At 41.5% G+C, this 24,295-nt stretch overlaps 1 protein-coding gene across 2 annotated transcripts in view; it reads right to left on the reverse strand.

Moving 5' to 3' along the window:
• The window catches only part of PEPD (peptidase D), a 297,439-nt gene that overhangs the window by 103,604 nt on the left and 169,540 nt on the right, over positions 1 to 24,295 (reverse strand). For both annotated transcript variants that reach the window (XM_075838450.1, XM_075838452.1), the window contains exons 8-9: positions 12,064 to 12,139; positions 11,252 to 11,298 (exon numbers count right to left, since the gene is read on the reverse strand). In XM_075838450.1, the coding sequence (XP_075694565.1) occupies positions 11,252 to 11,298; positions 12,064 to 12,139 (123 nt within the window). The remainder of the gene's footprint in view (positions 1 to 11,251; positions 11,299 to 12,063; positions 12,140 to 24,295) is intronic.

The following is a 24,295-nucleotide window of genomic DNA, read 5'->3' on the forward strand; positions in this document are numbered from 1 at the left end:
TCCAATGTGTCACGAGAAAACAATCTCAGAATCGCTTGGATAGGTGAAAGCATTCCGGAGTTATTACCACATAAAGTGACACATGTCAGATTTGAAAAATGAGGCTCTGTCAGGAAGGTCAAAAGTGGCTAAAGAGGGAAGGGGTTAAGACTACGTGCAAAATAAAAATAAAAATATTATTATTTTTAGATGCTTCGGAGCAACAAAAAATTGGTTTGAAAAATGCATATACCCTCTGAGCAAAATCCAAAAGATGTTATAACTTTATCTACAGTACTCCATCACACTATCGGAGTTGCAGCAGCTTGTCAAAGAGTGACACTGTCACGATCTAGTCGCTGCATCTCCTGCCGAATTTGCAAATTGACGTGCCCAGTCTGACGCTCCATCTCCACAGTCAATAACACATGTGAAGGACATGGTTTCAGAAGGACTCAGCTCATTGTACGAAGAGATATACAGTAAACCTCTCAGCCGGTGCCCTACTTTATTTGACCCGGTTAGTATATACAAAAAGCTTAAAAAAAAATTTGATTTCTACTGAGCCCCATTCTCCTGAACGGCGCGACTGCCTGCCTGGGAAAGAGAGATTAGTTTTACCTTCTACCTGTTTGCAGTTACATGTTTTCTTCTCCATTCACATCTAAAGTGAATTTCAATGCCGTCATGTAGCAGGAAACCAGCACAATTCTGGAATTTGCTTTAGATGTGAATGGAGAAGAAAACATGCAACTATAAACAGGTGCAACATGAAAAAAGGAAATATTCACAATTACTACACAACATCTTAGGGTGTGTTCGCATTAGCATCACCCTTCCGTTCATCGGTTGCGTTAGACCTTTTCGTCGGAGGAACCGATGAACGAAAAGCCGAACGGAAAATATAATGTTTCCGTTGCAGTTGGTTTCCATTTGTCTCCGTTCCGTCAGGATTTAGGTTTTTTTCGCGGAAACAATAGCGTAGTCGACTGCACTATTGTTTCTGCAAAAAAAACGGAAACCTTACGGAACGGAAACCAACTGCAACGGAAGCATTACCAGTGAAATCAATGGTAATGCAAAACGGAAGCTATGGTTTCCGACGGAAAGGTCTAACGGAACCGATGAATGGAGAGAATGCTGACGTGAACGAGGCCTAAGTTATATGTTAACTGGGGAATGTTGTAACTAGTGGTGTTCTCCTTTAAGACTCTTCTAGTTCACGAGAGAACATTTTTCTCTCTCCCAGTATCCTCTACCATGTAATTTAATATTCTGCCCGTTACACATATAAAAAAAAAAAATTATAATTTAAAGCTTTCCTTTTCGTTGCGACATTAACAGACCCTGACAAAAAAAAAAACATGAAGGTAAAACATGTTTTTTCAGATGTGACTTTGTGCATAAACTGTTCTTGGCAGCGCCGGTGAGTAGGAGATTGGAACAAACAGCAGGTGTTACTATATTAAAATAAAACCGTAGCGCCGAATCAACTGTATTTAAATAAATGTTTTCTATCCTCCGCAGAGAGGCACGCCAGGCCAGAATCTCATTTTACATTCTGGAAAGGTCAAAGATAAAATAAGGTTTCGGAGGCAGATCCTGAGCTGGAAATAAAAGTGTTTTCGGACAAAATGGTACTAAACACCAGACGGTGCGGCGGCGGCGGCTTTATCGCGCTCCATTATAAATAGCAACTTGCGGGCGCATCGGGGTAATGCGCAGCAGATTATAGACAAGTGTTTACGGTCGAACGTCATTTTACAATTCATCCGCTGCCACTCGCACAAAAAGGGCAGCATGGAAATTTCTGCGCAAAAAATTATTTTGCTTCCCTCTCAGTTATAACGAAGCACGTTGACCACCAATATGGCAGCCATGACAGCTCTTACAGGGGATATTACTCATCCAACTGCAAGTCAAAATTTAATATCCAGAATAGGGCTCAACAGCGAATTTTGGGTGATCGTCAGTCGCTGTTACCGCGACCATGACGCGTGGTAACGAAAAAAGTTGTGTGCAACTTGGGAGGATTGCAAGAATTGTGACAATGTTGGAATTGTTTTACATTTCGTGTGAATTTTTGTGAACATTTAGACTGAGTGGCGTCACCTACCGGTGGCGGCAGCTAAAAAAAATTGTGACGCAACCCCTGGTGGCACCGTTTAATCGCCACACGTCCCAACCACAGCACTTGCAGAAAATATTATGTCTGACTGAAGCTTATAACAAAATCTCCGATAGACAATGGAAAGTCCACATTTAATGCATCTAAAATAAAAACTAAATAAAACAACTTTGCAAATAGCCTTAATTAAAAATCACCTTTTGTACAATGTATCCAGTTCCTATGCAGACTTGTGTCTCCATGGTAACAGACTACAAACACTGTGTAGTCTGATCTTGAAAGTCCCATTGCCATCCATCTGTCCCTTTCTTCTTACCAACCTGCCAAATGTATGTTCGTAAGCAGTAGGGGACAAATGGATGGGAACGTGACTGCAAGATCAGATTACACAGGGCTTGATTGTAGTCTGTTACCATAGAGACCCATAGATCTGCATTGAAGCTGTATACACTGCATTGTAGAAGATGTTTAATCTATGAATTATTTGCAAAGCTGCTTCATTTTCCTTCATTTTTAATGCAGTGGAGAAAAATATATACCGTACTTAAGTACGAAACTCGAAATTCTCTTTGATTTTCGTAAATCGGATATTTGGCAGCAACTCAGAACCACTTTCAACTTTTTCCAGGGTAACTGGACCACAGTATAAACTTTCCTTACACTGGATTGGAGCATTTTCTACACGATGAAATGTGACTGCACTGTGATTCCTGACCTGGGAGTATCATCTGTCTTCAAAGCCCCGCAGATTGTCTGCCCAGCTCTCAATTGAGAAACTCCACTTGTTATCGAGTTACAATTTCCTGGACTCACACTGAGAAGCCATTAGTTTGCCGTTTGATGTTCTGGCCACTGGCAATGTCTTCCAGCACGTTAACTACCATACCGGTTACTTGTCATTTCCTAGTGCCGAAGCAAATTCACTTTTCACTTCTGAATCTCTGAAGACGAATAAATCATAGGGTCCATCTCTTAAACAAAAAATAACAAAAAAAAATTCACAGGAACAATGGTCATTATAAAACAAGGTGGCCACCAGGGGGACAAAGTAATCAATCGTGCAATAATTGAAAAAGATAAAAAGAGAAATTTACTAACTACGCAACCAAAGGAGGTCTCAGCCCATGAAGCTTGCGATAGATATATGGTAACCATTGACCAGCTCAAGACCGGCCGCGATTCCCCCATTACCATGGTCACTTAGATCAGCAAAAAAAATTTGCGTTGCATCCGTTAAAAGGGGAGAATTGTCAGGCAGACATAAGGAAAGGAAAAATCTAACCTTTCACATCCTTGATTGCCCCTATGGTAAATGTCGAGATTGTCTTGTCACACCCCATACACAATATATTGGGGCCATTTTTGTCCCCACTGCAACCAGAGGAAACCGTCAACAAAAGTCGAATGTCTATGACCAGCTTAGAGAGAACCTAACCTTTCTGGTTTATTTTCAGAATAAGCGGCCCTGTGTGTGTGTGCATGAGGAATAATAGTCTTTCTGGCCATTATGACTTGTATCCTGCATTTTTTAACAGTTTTCCCCTCTGCAGGCTCTAGCTCATTTTCAGTTAACCCTGAGGTAGTGGGTGGAGCCTAACTGCTATCATGTCTGCCATGCATTGCACACATAGAGAAGAGAAGAGAACATCCTGCTCTCTAATCTCTCACACACTTTGCTCCCCTCTCCCCACTCCATAGACTTCTATGGGCAGCATGCAAGCTGATCCTTCAGTGAGCCTTCTAGTCTCTCGATGGATTCAGCCTTAAATTCAGAGTGAGTGAACAGCTAGGATGGAGAGGACAAAATGAGACTGATAAGTAGAGAAAGAGGCATGATAATACTTTACAGATTCTTATATTTGCTTGTATTATTGATTTATGCAAAGTCTGTAGCAAGTTTAGACACCATGTAAGAGTTTACGCCTGAGATCAAACCATTTACATGATAGATCTGCATTACCTTTTTAGATGGTTTTACTCGTTACGAGCTTGGAAAGGTATTCTCTTGCTACCTAGACTGGAAACCGTTAACAAGTTGCTGTTGATGGATCCAGTATTATTATTACTAGCCTCTACTTTAAGCGTACGATATCATCATATATTATTTTATTATACTAAACTTCATTATGATATACTTTTAACATTTTTTAAAGGAGAGAGTGTTATACGGACATTTAATTGAAAACCCAAAGCAGAAGCCATCTGCTAAGAAGTACGTGCCCATTATGTAAACACACTGGTGGCTGGGAACTGTATTATAATGTAAGATGAAACGGCTGCACCGATACACAGCAGCACAACGTCTTCAGAAGGGAACATTACGAATGAAGGCTCTTTGCACTCCATTACGGATCAGTAAATAAAGGCCTGGTATCTCGCAGAAGTTTACACTGTCTTTATCATATTCTCAGAAGACCGGGGCCTGCACCTCCTTCCCCACCGCACCAGATGAGCCTTATTAAAGTCTAACAGGGGTTAAACTTTCCCTTTGACATTGTAATATTGAACGTGGGGGAGCCGTATCAACAGAAATAATTGCTCCCGTCGGGACCCACACGGGTCACAGCTACTTGCACTTGACTACAGTAAAGAATTGAATCTGATTTTCGTGTAAACCCGGACATGGTGTCTCAGCACACGGGCGCTGTCTGAGGCAGAAACGACTTGCGCTCATCCATGCCATTCACTGCAATTATTCAACAGATGTTGTCTGGTCCTGGGGGGAAATTTTATTATTCAAAGATGATATTTGGTGTCTGCAAATATTTTTTTTTCCCTCTTCTCGCAGTTTGCTGGAAAACATTTAACAGAGTTCAGATCTAAATATTCAACAATTAGGAAAGAAACGTTGAGCTGGAAGAGACTTTTGTCCTTCATTCGACTGCCCTGCCAACGCCATCTTCTGTAATCTCCACAAGCCCACAGCTATATGTACGTGTTGCGCAATTTGCTGCGGCGCATCAAAACCACGGGAATTTTGCAGGTGAAAACCGCAACTAATCGTGCGATTGTCGATGCGTTTTTTTTTACATTTTGATGCATAAATAGGTGCATTTCCATGCTGCGGGTTTTGGTGCGTTTTTCTTTAGAACTAGTCAGTTACAATGCGAATGCGGAAACGCAAGATAATCCGGCCAACACACCGACCGTTTTTCACGGCCCGAACTCGGTCGTGTGCAAGAGGCGTAAAGGACAGATTCTACTTCTCCTTTTTCCTGGTTTTGGCTTCAAAAACTGCACGTGTGAATACACCCGTAATAAGGCATATAGAATGAGGTCATCCAATAGGGAGAACCCCTTAAATATAAAGTGTAGCCTGACTTAGCAAGTCATTCCTTATATATGTAGTCAATAGGATAATATCCCTTACATATTGCTTGCCTCCATGACAAAAGGAACAAGTAAGAAATCATCATCACTAGTTCTTTGGAAAATTCAGAATCCCCAAAGGATTCCACTCTCCTCCTTCAAACTACCGGACAGCTTGTTTTCTTACAGCCTGTAATCTACGGGCACATTCGCAGAAGACAGACTGCCTTACAAGCATTGTCCAAAATTTGGGCAAATTTATTAAAATAGCACCAAACTGTAAGAATATGGATATTAAAAAGGTTTCATACAGTTTTTTGGCGCTGTTTTTGACGCGGAGACCGAGCCAAAAAAACGTCCGAAATCACTTCCTATTGATTTCAATGTGAGGCAGAGACGTTCCCCACCCCCCAGCTTAATAAAAAAAAAAAAAGCTTGTGGGGAAAAAAAAGCGTAATTCTCTTTCTTCCCGTGTTTCCGTCTCTGACCTCCCATTGACATCAACGAGAGGGAGAGGAATAGTTTTTCGCCTGCAGCGCTCTATGGCCGCGGCCAATAAAACGCTGCAAAAAAAACGTGGAAAGAAGCTGCAGGCAGGTCAAAATCTGAAGGAATTTTGAGGCAGATTTTTTTTTCTACCTGAAAAACGCTCCGTGTGAACAGGGCTTAAAAAAAATAAGACATTATGTCACTAGGGAGGCCAAGACCAATCAGGTTCCAGCGGTGGCAGGGGAAAGGAGCAGAATGAAAAATGTTCTCTATTCTATAATTGCGGTCCATACAATTACCCAAAACATGAAAGGAGAACCTCCAATTTAATGAATTCTCTCTATATTAAACGGACCATAGACATTAGATTTTAGTCCGTAGATTCCACCAATTCCAACTTGATCCACAAACAATCTGATATCTATGAGGCCTGTCAGAAAGGTGGAATTTTCTATTGGTTATTAGAAGATAAGAGGAATCATGTGTCTGGCAGCCACTTATCTCCCCCATCCTCCTTGGCAATCTAAAGCTTTCTCATGTCTATAGTCAGCTATAGGTCAACGTGGAGATGCAATGTACATGTACAGACAGAGCGGATACATTACCAGACGCCAACTAATAAAAGGGTTAAATAATGAGATACCTATCCATGGTAGTTCACCGATCTTTATAGTGGAACTCAGGGCAAATTTTCACAATTGGTAAAATAAACCTAGGGGGCTCGTTTAACTTACCAGGGCCGTTTATTCTTGCACACTAATCCCTCAAATGTAAGTTGCCAAAAAGTGTGTGTGCTATATTGGTCCTGAATACCACAAGAAAAAGTTGTCAAAAACTTTATCCTCTTCTCTGACATCACTTCCTGCTCTGGTGGAATTGGCTGAAGCTGCACCTCATAGGACTTGTTGCTCTGCCTGCCCCCTGCACATAATACTGGAAGTCTCCTGCTCCCTTCACATGTCCCTGCATCGTCAACCTCCTTGTTTCCAGTCACTTTTACTTTTTATGTAATAGGAATTGATTTTGAGGTACTATGTTATAGAAGACGCCAGAGAAGCAAATTTCATTATGATTCAAGTAATGTCTATAGAAAGTGGTGACATACAAGAAACATTTAAGAGGCACATTAAACCTCACAGTCATAGGGTGACACGTAAAAAGAAGAAGAATGAATCAATAGATAAATAGGCGGATTTGCAATTCAGGAAGGAATTAAAGGCTATGTACATCTTTGAAATCGTTTTTTTCTTGTATCAGTGTGATTGGTGCAACGGTCGAAATACTTTTTATTAAAAATTATTTTTACTTTTAGAGATACCGCTGCATTGTTCTTGAATCCGTCAGGTCAGCAGCATTGACGGGTTCAGTGAAAGCGGGTCCTGCGTGCCTGACACGCAGGATCCGCCGGTTATCGATCACATCTAAGTTATGAACTTAGATGTGATCGGTAACAGCTCGATCCGGCGTGACCCGCTGTCACTGAACCCGTCAGTCTCGCTGAACTGACGGATTCAGGTCTCAGCGCAAGATACAGCCGTTCAGTATACAGGATACACAGCAGCTGTGCCTCAGAAAGCAAAAATTATTTTTAATAAAAAGTATTTAGAAAGTTGCACCAAACACACGGATATTTTTATTTAAAATAAAACTATTTTTTAAAAAAAGTGTACATTTAAGCAAGAAAAAAAAATAAAAAACACGCTTAAAAAGGGGAATTTCCATAATAAAAAAAATCACCACCTATACCACATTTTTCTTCCTCACAGCTGACCGCAGAGAGGAGGAAATTGAAATGAGTGGAGGTCGAGCGTGGGCGCTGCTGCTCCATTCAGAGTCTATGAGAATGACGGAAACAGCCATGTACAGCGCTCGGCTGTTTCCGTCATTCTCATAGACATTGAATAAAGCAGCGGGCACACCGCTGCTCCATTGAAGCTCCTAATTAATGCAGGTGGTGCAGTCAGAAGGGACAAGGGGTTAAGAAACTGAGTCCCCGCAATCGTTTGGGTCCCGAGCGATCACACAATTATCACCTATCATGTGGATAGGTGATAATTCTTGATTCTGGGAATACCCCTTTAACATTATTCATGCTTCATATGTGCGTTTCTGAGCAATAAATGGACTCCAACTTTCAATGTCACGTTTAGCGACACCGTTTTTATATTTGTTTCTGTACTTTTCTACTTATAGATATACTTATTTATCTTTAGGACACCTCCCCATGTAATGACTCTCGTCCATGCACTGCGTCTGGTATTGCTGCTCAGAAATTACTTCAATAAGGCTGAAGTGTCATCCCAAACACAGCGCTTGGATGAGAGCATGGCGGACTCTGCCCGAAAGTCTAAAGGGTCACGCTGCATGTTATAAGGCGGGGGACCCTTTAACGATCTCACAGATTTATAAATCAATATAAGGAGAACTCAGAACCCCTTTATTTATTTTTGAGTAACTTTTTGCCATTCGGGAGTCTGCTAAATGCTAAAGCTGAATGATAACCCTAATGGGAGCACTGCTGAAAGTCATATTGATCAACTTTTCCAGACCTGGATACCACTATGAAAGAGTTAAAAAAAACAACAACTTCATAGCAGAGGACTTCATTTTTGGGGTAAATGCTCCGGTCAATACTTATTCATCTGAAGAGTTTTGTTTTCTGGCGTTCACAGACTTGTCGTCATCGGCACAAAAGCTGCAATTCAGATGGTTCATAAATTCTTTCCGGTCCATAAAATTGACGTCCGTAAGCACTTGGCTGCGCGGTAAAGACGCCGTCTATCACGATCCTGCTCTTCAATTACATCACAAGCAGCCATTTTAATTAGAGGATCATTCAGAAACCCTTGTAAAAGGAGCCGCTGAAGAAGCTCATGCAAAACGGCGAGGCAGAACAATGCCGCCATGGCCTATTGAGCACGTTTCAGATGGCTTTTTCCAGATAATTGGTTCAGATATCTGCCTCACAGTTAACCAGCTGTATGTGGAGAACAGCGATGACAACGCAACTGAGACGACGAGCAAAGAAAAAGATTGTTCGAGGGGATTACCGGCAGGAATTAGGTAAATAAGCAAAACGAACTTATTGACAGTAGTAGTCAAATCAAAGCTCTTGTTTTTTCATACACGTAATGCAGACGTAGTAATGGCAGATTAGCGGGTTTTGTTGAAGGGCAGCTCTACCATCAAGAGACATTCATACTGAGCTGTCTGATGCAGTGAAAAGTGACCGCTGCTCTGATACGTCCTGTCAGAAAGTCGCACTGGCCGAGTCTGTGACTACCACTGACTCTCACAATGACAGGACTGTGTCGAGAGCTCAGACCCCTTGGGTACTGCTCAGAGATGATTATTATTTTTTTTATGGGAAATTTGACCAAATATTCTAAGGAAATGGTGATTTAAATCAATGACACATCAAAAGTTCATTTTGACTGTGTTTATATGTATAGCAGAACTGCGCCCTTATGTATCTAATAGAGTTCCAAATTACGTCATACTGAGAGAGTCCTCAGAGACAAGGTGGGAGTGTAGGTGGAGTACAGACGCGTGCAAGGGCCGAGTGTAGGTGGAGTACAGACGCGTGCAAGGGCCGAGTGTAGGTGGAGTACAGACGCGTGCAAGGGCCGAGTGTAGGTGGAGTACAGACGCGTGCAAGGGCCGAGTGTAGGTGGAGTACAGACGCGTGCAAGGGCCGAGTGTAGGTGGAGTACAGACGCGTGCAAGGGCCGAGTGTAGGTGGAGTACAGACGCGTGCAAGGGCCGAGTGTAGGTGGAGTACAGACGCGTGCAAGGGCCGAGTGTAGGTGGAGTACAGACGCGTGCAAGGGCCGAGTGTAGGTGGAGTACAGACGCGTGCAAGGGCCGAGTGTAGGTGGAGTACAGACGCGTGCAAGGGCCGAGTGTAGGTGGAGTACAGACGCGTGCAAGGGCCGAGTGTAGGTGGAGTACAGACGCGTGCAAGGGCCGAGTGTAGGTGGAGTACAGACGCGTGCAAGGGCCGAGTGTAGGTGGAGTACAGACGCGTGCAAGGGCCGAGTGTAGGTGGAGTACAGACGCGTTCAAGGGCCGAGTGTAGGTGAAGTACAGACGCGTGCAAGGGCCGAGTGTAGGTGGAGTACAGACGCGTGCAAGGGCCGAGTGTAGGTGGAGTACAGACGCGTGCAAGGGCCGAGTGTAGGTGGAGTACAGACGCGTGCAAGGGCCGAGTGTAGGTGGAGTACAGACGCGTGCAAGGGCCGAGTGTAGGTGGAGTACAGACGCGTGCAAGGGCCGAGTGTAGGTGGAGTACAGACGCGTGCAAGGGCCGAGTGTAGGTGGAGTACAGACGCGTGCAAGGGCCGAGTGTAGGTGGAGTACAGACGCGTGCAAGGGCCGAGTGTAGGTGGAGTACAGACGCGTGCAAGAGCCGAGTGTAGGTGGAGTACAGACGCGTTCAAGGGCCGAGTGTAGGTGAAGTACAGACGCGTGCAAGGACCGAGTGTAGGTGGAGTACAGACGCGTGCAAGGGCCGAGTGTAGGTGGAGTACAGACGCGTGCAAGGGCCGAGTGTAGGTGAAGTACAGACGCGTGCAAGGGCCGAGTGTAGGTGGAGTACAGACGCGTGCAAGGGCCGAGTGTAGGTGGAGTACAGACGCGTGCAAGAGCCGAGTGTAGGTGGAGTACAGACGCGTGCAAGGGCCGAGTGTAGGTGGAGTACAGACGCGTGCAAGGGCCGAGTGTAGGTGGAGTACAGACGCGTGCAAGGGCCGAGTGTAGGTGGAGTACAGACGCGTGCAAGGGCCGAGTGTAGGTGGAGTACAGACGCGTGCAAGGGCCGAGTGTAGGTGGAGTACAGACGCGTGCAAGGGCCGAGTGTAGGTGGAGTACAGACGCGTGCAAGGGCCGAGTGTAGGTGGAGTACAGACGCGTGCAAGGGCCGAGTGTAGGTGGAGTACAGACGCGTGCAAGGGCCGAGTGTAGGTGGAGTACAGACGTGTGCAAGGGCCGAGTGTAGGTGGAGTACAGACGTGTGCAAGTGCCGAGTGCAGGTGGAGTACAGACGTGTGCAAGGGCCGAGTGTAGGTGGAGTACAGACGTGTGCAAGGGCCGAGTGTAGGTGGAGTACAGACGTGTGCAAGGGCCGAGTGTAGGTTGAGTACAAACGTATGCAAGGGCCGAGTGTAGGTGGAGTACAGACGTGTGCAAGGGCCGAGTGTAGGTGGAGTACAAATGTGTGCAGGACCTGATCTTGTCACTAGAGGGGAGTCACAAATTAGATCCTTCCTGTGTCTTGACACCGCCGGACAGCGGCAGCTACAGGTAACATTTCTAACGACAAAAGCATTATCCGAATGAGTGACGTACCTTTCCAGCTCGTACTCCTGCATTCCTATTTTTGCAGCTTTCATGACCTGTGGGCAGATAATAAGACAAGTGAAGCTGATGTCTAATACCAATGACCAGGTCTTAAATCGGATGTTTTCATCAAGGCAATTTACGGGGCTGTCCGAGATGAGAAAAAACAGCTGCTTTTCTTCAAAGAAACGGCACTAATCTTGTCCATGGGCTGAGCCCGGCATTGCCCCTTCCAAGGGAATGAGACCGAAGTGCAATATCAGACACAGCCTATGGCCAGGAGTGGGGACCTTTAACATCTACGACAACATACTGTACTGATACTTTATGCGTGTCAGCAAAAACAGGACTAGTTATGTTACAATTGGCAATGCAGGCGTGTAGTAGGACCGCCTCAGTGTTTACTAGGCACCATCCACAGCGAGCATCAGACAAGGAACAGCATAGTAACTACAAAGTAGAAGTATTGACTAGAGAAGGGCGGGAGACACTCTGACCTTGTGGCAGGAGAACAGCCTCGGCCAACAGAGTTGTGCAAAACGAAATCTGTAATACGTGCTTCTTTTCTGCCTGAACGCAGCAGCCGCCATCAGACAATGAGTTAGGATATCTAATGATCTCAACAGTTGCTATACATAGAAATGAGGTATACGGGGACAATCCTATTACCAAAACATAGAAGCAACACTATAATCGATAGCCACATTTCCCCACAGTCAATACAATTAACTGAGACGCATGAGACTACAAAGAGAAGACATGGCCAGATGCGAAACGCGTTTCAAGAACAAGACAAGAACGAGTGTGATAAGCAGTCTTACTTCTTTATGCGCCTCGCTGGAGATTCGGTTGGTATATCGCAGCACTTCCAGTTCCATGTCGGTCTTGAAGACACGACTGTAGGGGAGGAAACAAATCCAATGTTAATAAGATAATTTTTTAATGATTATTATTTTTTTTTTCATTTTACATCATGAGAATAATTTTGTCAGGTAGAACACAAGTTCTAGTGCCTGAAAAACGTGGTCGATAGCGATCCCACTAAAATTTCCTTTAATGTGCCATCTACAGATGGAGGTCCGAGCACCGAGACCCCCACCGATCGCTAGAACGAGGTGGCAGAAGCGCTCGGGTGAGCCGCTTTGTTTCTGATTGTTTTTTTTCGTAAAGTCGATTTAGCGGTGCAAACTTTCTATTGAGTTCGTACACCGCTACATCAGCTTTCCACGAAAAGCTGATCAGAAACAAAGTGTCTCACCGCTCACCCAAGCGCTTCTGCTGCGTCGTTCTATCGATCGGTGGGGGTCTCATTGCTCAGACCCCCACCAATCACTATGACATGTCAGAAGTTTGTTGAAAGTTTAGTTACCCTTAAATGAAAAATCAAGTCATTATGTACGTAGTGTTACATCCTCTTCCTATACTGCTGGAAAGCTAGGTCGATTTGCCATTCAGAAGTCTGGTAAAGCTGGGTGAGAGCAGTAGCGGCAGGCATAATGGTTGCCACCCATCTTTTTCAATAGCAGATATAACCATGAAACCGCTATATAGAATTTTATAGGCTTTATATTGGACCCGTGGATGCCAGACTACCGCAATAAGCGGATTATTACTTTGTTCTGATCAGTCACACTGGTGCATTACTCTGTGATGACCTCTGAACTGGATTTTAGGACCCTTTATAGCAGTAGTCTCCCAGCCTGCCCATTGCTTTTTTCCCCCATTAGCTCTTGAGTTACTGTGCAATCTCTTTCCCATTTAGGGAGGGCTCTAGAATGAGATTCCCAGCTCCTCTTATACACTTCAAACTCAATTATTATCTGCATTTACAGCGATCCGGCATTCCATTTCATGTCTGAGCGAAGGCGGCCACCCCGCAGATCACAATTGTTTTGTATCGGAGATACGGCGGCTGGCGCCCTGATCTTCACAGCGATACATCTAGTCTACAGCGATAGGACTTGTATCAATAACTCCAGCCTTTTATAAGGACAGATGTGATGCTTTGTCTCTCTATTCTATCTCAACCTGAGATTATTTCTTCTTTAGGGATCTTCAGCAAGTGCGGACAAGTGAATTCTAGCAGGTTATGGATGATTCTCGAGCATTAACCACGAACATGATTTTCTACTCTGTGATATCCAGAGATTACGGTCATTTTATTCATACAGTGCTTAAAGGGAACCGGTCACCAGCATTTCACCCATTACACTCTGCTCGCCCCTCGCTGGGCGCGGAGGTCAAAAATTAATTGCCGTTATCCCTTCTCCTAAACTCCTCCTCTGACTGTAAATAACGGTCTGCAAACATTTCGCGCCTATTATGGTAATAATCCGGCAGTCTCGTTCATTCCTCTTCTTATGCCCACCCACCGCCGGAAACTGGCCCACCCTGAATGACAAAATCACATTTGAGATAGCCCGCATGCGCCCGTCATGTATGGTGTGATACCCTTCCCTGCTTCGTCGGCGCCTCAAATCTAGTTATTGCGCATGTGCCGCTATGGTGTCACATTGTACGCACGCACCAGAACCGGACATCGAAGGGCAAGCGCAGGATTTCATGTGTGCTGGGGTGGGGGGGGGGAGTGAGGGGCTGTCAATCAAAAGTAAGGAGGCGGGGTTAACTCGGAAAGGCTTGAGGAACGAAGATCTGACTCTTATGCTCATTAGCATACAGCGCGGGAACACAAAAAAAATGGAATACTAAAAAGGTAGAGCTATTTAGAATATAATTACAGGTTATATAAAAATTATTTTTTCACCCACTACCACCAGATATTGCTGGTTTAACAAGCGCCCAGCCCCTTTGCTAAAAAAAAAAATATAAAAAATACAAAAAGCCTAAAATGTAAATCAATCTAATTAGATCTAAACAGGTCCAAAATTCTTTCCTGATAAATTGAAATATACATTTTTTTTAAGGATCGGAGCGCCCTTTTTTCCATGCAGAGCGCTAATTCCCTTGATATTTACACTGAAGATTCAACGATACATTTCCTGCAGCCACCACTAGAGGGAGCTTAGTATCTTACAGCATACTGTTGACATTAAAATCAAAATCAATAATAAATCCATATGGATTAAGCTCCCCCTAGTGGTGACAGCTAGCAGCAAGAAGTTTATCACTTTACTCTATAGCTGTGTCAAGTAGGAATGTTTTAAGGTCCCTTATAGAAAAATTAAGTCTTCGCTTCTATAAAGATATTATGAAATTGATCAGTGCAAAAAGGTCACAATTTCCAATATCACTGCTTGTGGTCAGTGAATGGAAACATTTATTGTATAAATTCTGGACTGGATTAAAGAATAGAAATAATGGTATATAGTACATAAGACGTAGTAGACACTACTGCCAACTGAGATTTCCACACAACTTTGTAACCTGTTTATTGCAGCATGCAAAGAATTATGTAATTTATGTTATATGGGAAGCATAGTGCCAGGGCCTGAACGTCACACACAAACCCACAGGCAATCTTCTATAACCATCCCAAGGAAAGACAGACACATCAGTGGAGAGAGCGCTCTGTCAATTGTCACCATATATTGTTACTTGGAATCACATTCATCACAAGGAGCCAAAGATTTATAACACAATAAATGTTACGAAATGCGTTAATCCACCCACGCAACCTTCACATCTCCAACACGTGTGAATGACACGACATTGGTTTTAACACGGCAGGAATAATTCCACAGGCTTTTAATTAAAATAAAGTAGATCTGATAGCCCATAATGAGCAGCACGGGTTCAGAGGAACATTGCAATGTAACCTTCATTCTTTATGCGTTTCGATTGTGAGTGAACACGATCGACTGCTCTGGACCGTGGTTCACACCTTCTTCATGGCGCCAGATGCTAATTAGACATGTTCAGAACACCTTTCACCTTCCGATGAAATGAGAGAGCATAAATGTCACTTGCTAAAAATAATTTTGGGCCGTGAGTGGGGAAGGAAGGGGGCTGGCACTTTGTGATGGAACGATAGATGACAGAAGATTCTCTCAAGGACGTGAAATGCTTTAGTGAGTTCCCCATATACAGGAATATAACAATAATTACAACCCCTATAAAAAAAAATATATATATATCTACTATAATACTGCCCACTATATACAAGAATATAACTACTATAATACTGCTCCTATATACAAGAATATAACTACTATAATACTGCCCCCTATATACAAGAATATAACTACTATAATACAGCTCCTATATACAAGACTATAACTACTATAATACTGTCCCTTATATACAAGAATATAACTACTATAATACTGCCCCTATATACAAGAATATAACTACTATAATACTGCCTCCTATATACAAGAATATAACTACTATAATACTGCCTCTATATACAAGAATATAACTACTATAATACTGCTCCTATATACAAGAATATAACTACTATAATACTGCTCCTATATACAAGAATATAACTACTATAATACTTCTCCTATATACAAGACTATAAATACTATAATACTGCCCCTACATACAAGAATATAACTACTATAATACTGCCCACTACATACAAGAATAGAACTACTATAATACTGCTCCTATATACAAGAATATAACTACTATAATACTGCCCTCTATATACAAGAATATAACTACTATAATACTGCCTCTATATACAAGAATATAACTACTATAATACTTCTCCTATATACAAGAATATAACTACTATAATACTTCTCCTATATACAAGACTATAAATACTATAATACTGCTCCTATATACAAGAATATAACTACTATAATACTGCCCACTACATACAAGAATAGAACTACTATAATACTGCTCCTATATACAAGAATATAACTACTATAATACTGCCCTCTATATACAAGAATATAACTACTATAATACTGCCTCCTATATACAAGAATATAACTACTATAATACTGCCTCCTATATACAAGAATATAACTACTATAATACTGCCCTCTATATACAAGAATATAACTACTATAATACTGCCCACTATATACAAGAATATAACTACTATAATACTGCCCGCTATATACAAGAATATAACTACTATAATACTGCCTCCTATATACAAGAATATAACTACTATAATACTGCCCTCTATATACAAGAATATAACTACTATAATACTGCCCACTATATACAAGAATATAACTACTATAATACTGCTCACTATATACAAGAATATAACTACTATAATACTGCTCCTATATACAAGAATATAACTACTATACTACTGCCCCCAATATACAAGACTATAACTACTATAATACTGCCTCCTATATACAAGAATATGATGACTATAATACTGCCCCCTATGTACAAGAATATAACTACTATAATACTGCCTCCTATATACAAGAATATAACTACTATAATACTGCCCCTATATACAAGAATATAACTACTATAATACTGCCCCTATATACAAGAATATAACTACTATAATACTGCCCCCTATATACAAGAATATAACTACTATAATACTGCCCCCTATATACAAGAATATAACTACTATAATACTGCCCCCTATATACAAGAATATAACTACTATAATACTGTTCCTATATATAAGAATATAACTACTATAATACTGCTCCTATATACAAGAATATAACTACTATAATACTGCCCCCTATATACAAGAATATAACTACTATAATATTGCCCCCTATATACAATAATATAACTACTATAATACTGTTCCTATGTACAAGAATAGAACTACTATAATACTGCTCCTATATACAAGAATATAACTACTATAATACTGCCCTCTATATACAAGAATATAACTACTATAATACTGCCTCTATATACAAGAATATAACTACTATAATACTTCTCCTATATACAAGAATATAACTACTATAATACTTCTCCTATATACAAGACTATAAATACTATAATACTGCTCCTATATACAAGAATATAACTACTATAATACTGCCCACTACATACAAGAATAGAACTACTATAATACTGCTCCTATATACAAGAATATAACTACTATAATATTGCCCCCTATATACAATAATATAACTACTATAATACTGTTCCTATGTACAAGAATAGAACTACTATAATACTGCTCCTATATACAAGAATATAACTACTATAATACTGCCCTCTATATACAAGAATATAACTACTATAATACTGCCTCTATATACAAGAATATAACTACTATAATACTTCTCCTATATACAAGAATATAACTACTATAATACTTCTCCTATATACAAGACTATAAATACTATAATACTGCTCCTATATACAAGAATATAACTACTATAATACTGCCCACTACATACAAGAATAGAACTACTATAATACTGCTCCTATATACAAGAATATAACTACTATAATACTGCCCTCTATATACAAGAATATAACTACTATAATACTGCCGATATATACAAGAATATAACTACTATAATACTGCCTCCTATATACAAGAATATAACTACTATAATACTGCCCTCTATATACAAGAATATAACTACTATAATACTGCCCACTATATACAAGAATATAACTACTATAATACTGCCCGCTATATACAAGAATATAACTACTATAATACTACCTCCTATATACAAGAATATAACTACTATAATACTGCCCTATATATACAAGAATATAACTACTATAATACTGCCCACTATATACAAGAATATATCTACTATAATACTGCTCACTATATACAAGAATATAACTACTATAATACTGCTCCTATATACAAGAATATAACTACTATACTACTGCCCCCAATATACAAGACTATAACTACTATAATACTGCCTCCTATATACAAGAATATGATGACTATAATACTGCCCCCTATGTACAAGAATATAACTACTATAATACTGCCTCCTATATACAAGAATATAACTACTATAATACTGCCCCTATATACAAGAATATAACTACTATAATACTGCCCCTATATACAAGAATATAACTACTATAATACTGCCCCCTATATACAAGAATATAACTACTATAATACTGCCCCCTATATACAAGAATATAACTACTATAATACTGCCCCCTATATACAAGAATATAACTACTATAATACTGTTCCTATATATAAGAATATAACTACTATAATACTGCCCCCTATATACAAGAATATAACTACTATAATACTGCTCCTATATACAAGAATATAACTACTATAATACTGCCCCCTATATACAAGAATATAACTACTATAATATTGCCCCCTATATACAAGAATATAACTACTATAATACTGCCCCCTATATACAAGAATATAACTACTATAATACTGCTCCCTATATACAAGAATATAACTACTATAATACTGCCCCTATATACAAGAATATAACTACTATAATACTGCCTCCTATATACAAGAATATAACTACTATAATACTGCCCCCTATATACAATAATATAACTACTATAATACTGTTCCTATATACAAGAATATAACTACTATAATACTGCCTCTATATACAAGAATATAACTACTATAATACTGCTCCTATGTACAAGAATATAACTACTATAATACTGCTCCTATATACAAGAATATAAGTACTATAATACTGCCCCCTATCTACAAAAGAATATATCTACTTTAATACTGTAGTTGGTGGATGATCAGGATAGTATACAAAGTACAATGTTGAGCTCCCTGTTCCATGCTGCACATAGTAGGATAACCGCATTACTTTCACGTCTGTCATAAAATGAACTTATCTGAATCCTTATTTTTACTCCTATAACTAGAATAAATGGCGCACACTTCAGCTCTTCCCTGTGATGTTGGCAGGTGCTAGAAACCCTTTCCATTCTGGTTGAGTCATACTGCCTGATAGTTTATTTATTAATATGATTTATTTAATACACTCGCTGCACATACAATGTATAGCCCTTCCCCAAGATACATGGAAATGCTGCTCGTACTCAGGTACCGAACGGAAATAATTGGAACGCTTCATCTTATTTTTGGCAAGAAAACCCGGCAAGTATGGAAGGTGAGAGTTAGATAAACACACGCTATTAATTACCCAGAGCAGCTCCAGGACGGGTTATGATAAACTCCGCTTCATATTAAACAGCAATGTCAAACGGAAATCATCACAGTTCAGGGGGACATCCTTAAAACTGATAAAATGTACAAATCTGCTCTACAACATAAGCAGCCGGGCAATTGTTCATATTAGATGCCAACCACAAAATGCTAAACAAATGGTGTAGAGTCTGAGAAAAGCTGGGTGAACACCAATACGGACATTTCAACTCCCGAGGAGTTGCCACCCAGCTTTCCCAGTCCCCTGAACAACAACTTAAAACAGTGCTATAGGGGCGACAGGTATATCACTGCATAACTGGGTTCATTTGACTTTTAGGAGCATGGTAAAGCTGAGTGACAACTCCTCGGGAGTGGAAACGTTGTCCGTATTGGTTGTCACCTGGCTTTTTAGAAATGGCTACTCTGAACGAAATTTTTGAGTTTATATTACGTCTTTTTTTTTTATTACTAGGTCTATGAGACGTTTCATGCTGCAGAGCACGCACACTGGATATATATTCTCTATGTTTATCCAGAGATATCGGAGTCCAGTCCATCCGGAAAGAAGCCGGGGTCTGGAGGCTTTAAACTAATTATGTGCTAATTACCTGACTGATATGAGTACCCATGAATATCTCATTACCATGACAGCCAAACGTGACACTCTGGACTTGGAAAGCCCGGCTTTGTCATTACTGATCGTGAGCTAATCCTGCTTGAAAAAAAAAATTAAAAAAATGAACCGTCTATCAGGATTTGAGGGATTAGATATATTACAATCCATTTTCGCTGCAGAATGGTTAATCCCTCCAGATCTCCATGGCCCCTGGAACTATACGGCTTGGCCACATTATGCAAGTCAGGTCTGTAGGAGACTGCGTGTCGTCTTATAGGCCCCAAGTACGATCAGGACTTCTAATACTCATCATATTGTACTTTGTAATGGACGACGCCAACACATGCCAGCCGGCTCTTCTTACAAAGTGACGCTGGCACACTGATCTCTACGGCACAAATGTTTTCTTCTGACCGTCTCTGCAGATGGCCTTAGACATCACATCATCCGCTTTCTTTGCTGACAGCTATCACCCCCGATGCCCTCATTACTACACATGCTTGGTTTGCCCAACTGTGTTTATTATTTTTATAGATCCCCGGATAAGGAGCAGACACCGCTTATCTCCAGTGGAAAAAAAGCATCAAACAGGTTAAAAATCCATCAGGATCCCGGTTATCTCCCATGGCAGACCTCGGGGGACTGACTGCCAAGCTCCATTGATGGGGTATGATAACAAAATCTAATGTACAAAGGTGAAATTGACCTTTTAGCGTTCACACGCTTCACAAAATACGGCTGAAAATACGGAGCTGTTTAAGGGTTTTCAGCTCCTGATATTCAGCCGTTTTTTAAGCAACTAGCGTTTTTGCGGCATTTTTTCTATAGAGTCTATGAAAAACGGCTCCAAAAACAGCTGAATAAGTGACATGCACTTCTTTTTACGCACCGTTATTTTAAAATGAGGCGTAAAATAACGCCCCATCGGAACAGAATGCCGTATTTCCGATTGAAATCAATGGGCAGATGTTTGTAAGCGTTCTGCTTCCGATTTTTCAGTCATTTTTTGTTACATTTACGGCCCGAAAAACGGCTGAAAATAGCCCGTGTGAACATACCCTTAGGCTTCATTCACATCTTCGTCAGGGCTCCGTTCATTGGTTGCGTTGGAGCTTTCCATCAGGGGAACCAATGAACAGAAAGTGAACTTAAACAAATGCAAACCATAGGTTTCCGTTTTGCATTACCATTGATTTCAATGGTGACGGGTCCGGTGCAAATGGTCCCCGTTTGTCACGGTTGTGCAAGGATTCCGTAGTTTTGACTGAATCAATACCGTAGTCACTCATTCTGTCAAAAGGACAGAACCCTTAAACAACGGTGACAAACGGAAACCATTTGCACCGGACACGTCACCATTGAAATCAATGGTGAGGCAAACGGAAACCTATGGTTTCCGTTTGTTTCAGTTTGAATTCCGTTCATGGGTTCCCCTGATGGAAAGCTCCAATGGAACCCATGAACAGAGCCCCAAAGCAGATGTGAACGAAGTCTTAGCTTTAATTTTATTACTATAACGTGAGCTATGCAAAAGGGGTGGGGCTGTGACAACCTCCTAGGTAATATTAGGACATAACATAACTGCAAAGTAACATCCATTTTGGGTGGAGATATTCAATATTAATTATAAATGAAATTTCTTTAAAAAAAAATAGGTAGACGTGACATCTAAAATTAGAATAGATGTCTGCTTACAAGCGAGAGAAGAAAAATATCAATCAGATTTCTAAATCAAAAGAAAATTTCACACCGAGATGAAGAGAATTAATTATTGGCTCCTGAAAAGCTTATTCAAAAGAAGACAAATGTTTTCAAGTGATAGATAAAGAACCGGACCAAGCCGTCTATTTAACCCTTCCCCGTCTGCCTCTGTTTTTTGGAAGGGGGGCATAATAAAAGGTAATTAATTTGTAAGCCTATGAATATGTATACGCAGGTCTTACGGGGAAGCGGCACATTTAATAAGGAGGGTATATGTAAAAATTTTCTCATTTGCATAATAATAAAAAGTTTTGTGGAGTTTTATGTAAATTATTTTACTCTTAAACTCTCGACGGGGGGAGGCGATGTACAATTTATTGCTGCCATTTTTAAGCCTATAGCGTTTAATGAACCATTTTGAGGGCTTAAAATATTCATCGTTGTAATATTGTGTAATCTATAGGAGACATTATTCACAACTGTCCGTATCTAAACGCAGATGGCTCGGTGGATTCCGCGAAGATTGTAAACTTAAGGCTGTAGTTGAAAATGTCACACACTAAATTACTTCTGCAGCCGAATATTGGAAATTCTGCATAATGAAGACTATGCGTCTTGTCTGGTGGAAAACATTGTGACCGGGAGACACTTGTCAGAGTCTGAAGGATTCGGACAGACGTGATGTTGCTATTAGGCTTTATTAGTTTTTCCATAAAATCTCTGAGTAAAAGGTGTTTATACAGATATTCAATCACGGACACTGTATACACACAGCATTAGAAAGTTAAGGCCCCGTTTACACAGGACAGTGATCGGCAAACGATCGTTCATATGAATGCTCGTTCCTGATCACTGACCTGTGTAAACAGAGCAGCGATCAGTCGATCGTTCATCGGCTGATCGTGTCGTATAAGTAGCGTAAAATATTATAGTTGTCGGCAGCACATCTCCCCGTGTAAACAACGTGCTGCCGACATGATGGTAATGCATGGGGACGAGCGATAGCAGTAACGATCACTCGTCCCCATACATTACTGATCATAGCTCCTTGTGAAAGGAGCAAACGAGCGCCGATCAACGAGCTGGATCATCTGCTGATCATATCGTTTAAAAAAACCTGAAATATTATCGTCGTCAGCAGAACATCTTGGTGTGTAAACAGGGAGACGCGCTGCCGACATGATAATAATGTATGGGGACAAGCGGAGTAACGACCACTTGTCCCCATACATGGCTCCTTGCGACAGGAGCGCCGATCAACGAGGTCTCATGATCGGCGCTCACTACACAGGCCAAAACAGGCCGGTGTAATAAGCCCTTAAAGGGAACCTGTCGCCAGCATTTCACCTATTGATTTTTACTTATCCCTCGCTGGCTGCTGCTATCAAAAGTTCATTGCCGTTATCCCCTCTCCTAAACTCCTCCACCACCTGTAAATATCATTCTGTGCGCGTACACCAGAATAGGACATCAATGCGCAAGCTCAGGATTTTGTGTGGCGAGGAGCTGTCAATCAAAAGTAAGGAGGCGGGGTAAACGCGGAAAGACTTGAGGAACGAAGATCTGACTCTTAGGCCCCATGCACACGACCGTGTTCGGTCCGTGATATACGGTCCGCATGTCGGCTGCATGTCCCGGACCGAACACAGTGCAGGGAGTCGGGCTCCTAGCATCACACTTATCTATGACGATAGGGGTCACTGCCTGTCCGCGGAACTACTGTCCCGTACTGTAATCATGTTTTAGTGTGTGACAGTAGTTACGTGGATAGGCAGTGACACCTAGCGTCATAGATAAGTATGATGCTAGGAGCCCGGCTCCCTGTACTTTGTACGGTCCGGGACAAGCGGCCGACATGCGGACCGTATATCACGGACCGAACACGGTCGTGTGCATGAGGCCTTATGCTCATTTGCATACGGTGCGGGAACACTAAAAAACTGAATACTAAAGCTACGGAGCCGACTAAGAAGACAATTATAGGTTATATAGAAATGATGTTTCACCCACTACCACCAGGTATTGCTGGTTTAATAGGTGAAATGCTGGTGACCGGTTCCCTTTATGGCGTATTATGCCTTGATTTACGCCTGAAAATACGGCTCCAATACGTCGGCAAACATCTGCCCATTCATTTGAATGGGTTTGCCGACGACCCGTAATTTACGCGTCGTCGTTTGACAGCTGTCAAAAGACGACGCGTAAAATTACAGCCTCGTCAAAAGAAGTGCAGGACACTTCTTGGGACGTTTTTGGAGCCGTTTTCTCATAGACTATTGAAAACAGCTCCAAAAATGGCCGAAAAAAAGGCGCGAAAACGCCGCGAAAAACGTGAGTTGCTCAAAAAACGTCTGAAAATCAGGTGCTGTTTTCCCTTGAAAACAGCTCAGTATTTTCAGACGTTTTTGGCTCAGCATGTGAACATACCCTAAGGGTATGTGCACACACACTAATTACGTCCGTAATTGACGGACGTATTTCGGCCGCAAGTACCGGACCGAACACAGTGCAGGGAGCCGGGCTCCTAGCATCATACTTATGTACGACGCTAGGAGTCCCTGCCTCGCTGCAGGACAACTGCCCCGTACTGTAATCATGTTTTCAGTACGGGACAGTTGTCCTGCAGCGAGGCAGGGACTCCTAGCATCGTACATAACTATGATGCTAGGAGCCCGGC

Source organism: Rhinoderma darwinii, chromosome 9 (assembly GCF_050947455.1).
Source record: "Rhinoderma darwinii isolate aRhiDar2 chromosome 9, aRhiDar2.hap1, whole genome shotgun sequence".
Lineage (NCBI taxonomy): Eukaryota > Metazoa > Chordata > Amphibia > Anura > Rhinodermatidae > Rhinoderma > Rhinoderma darwinii.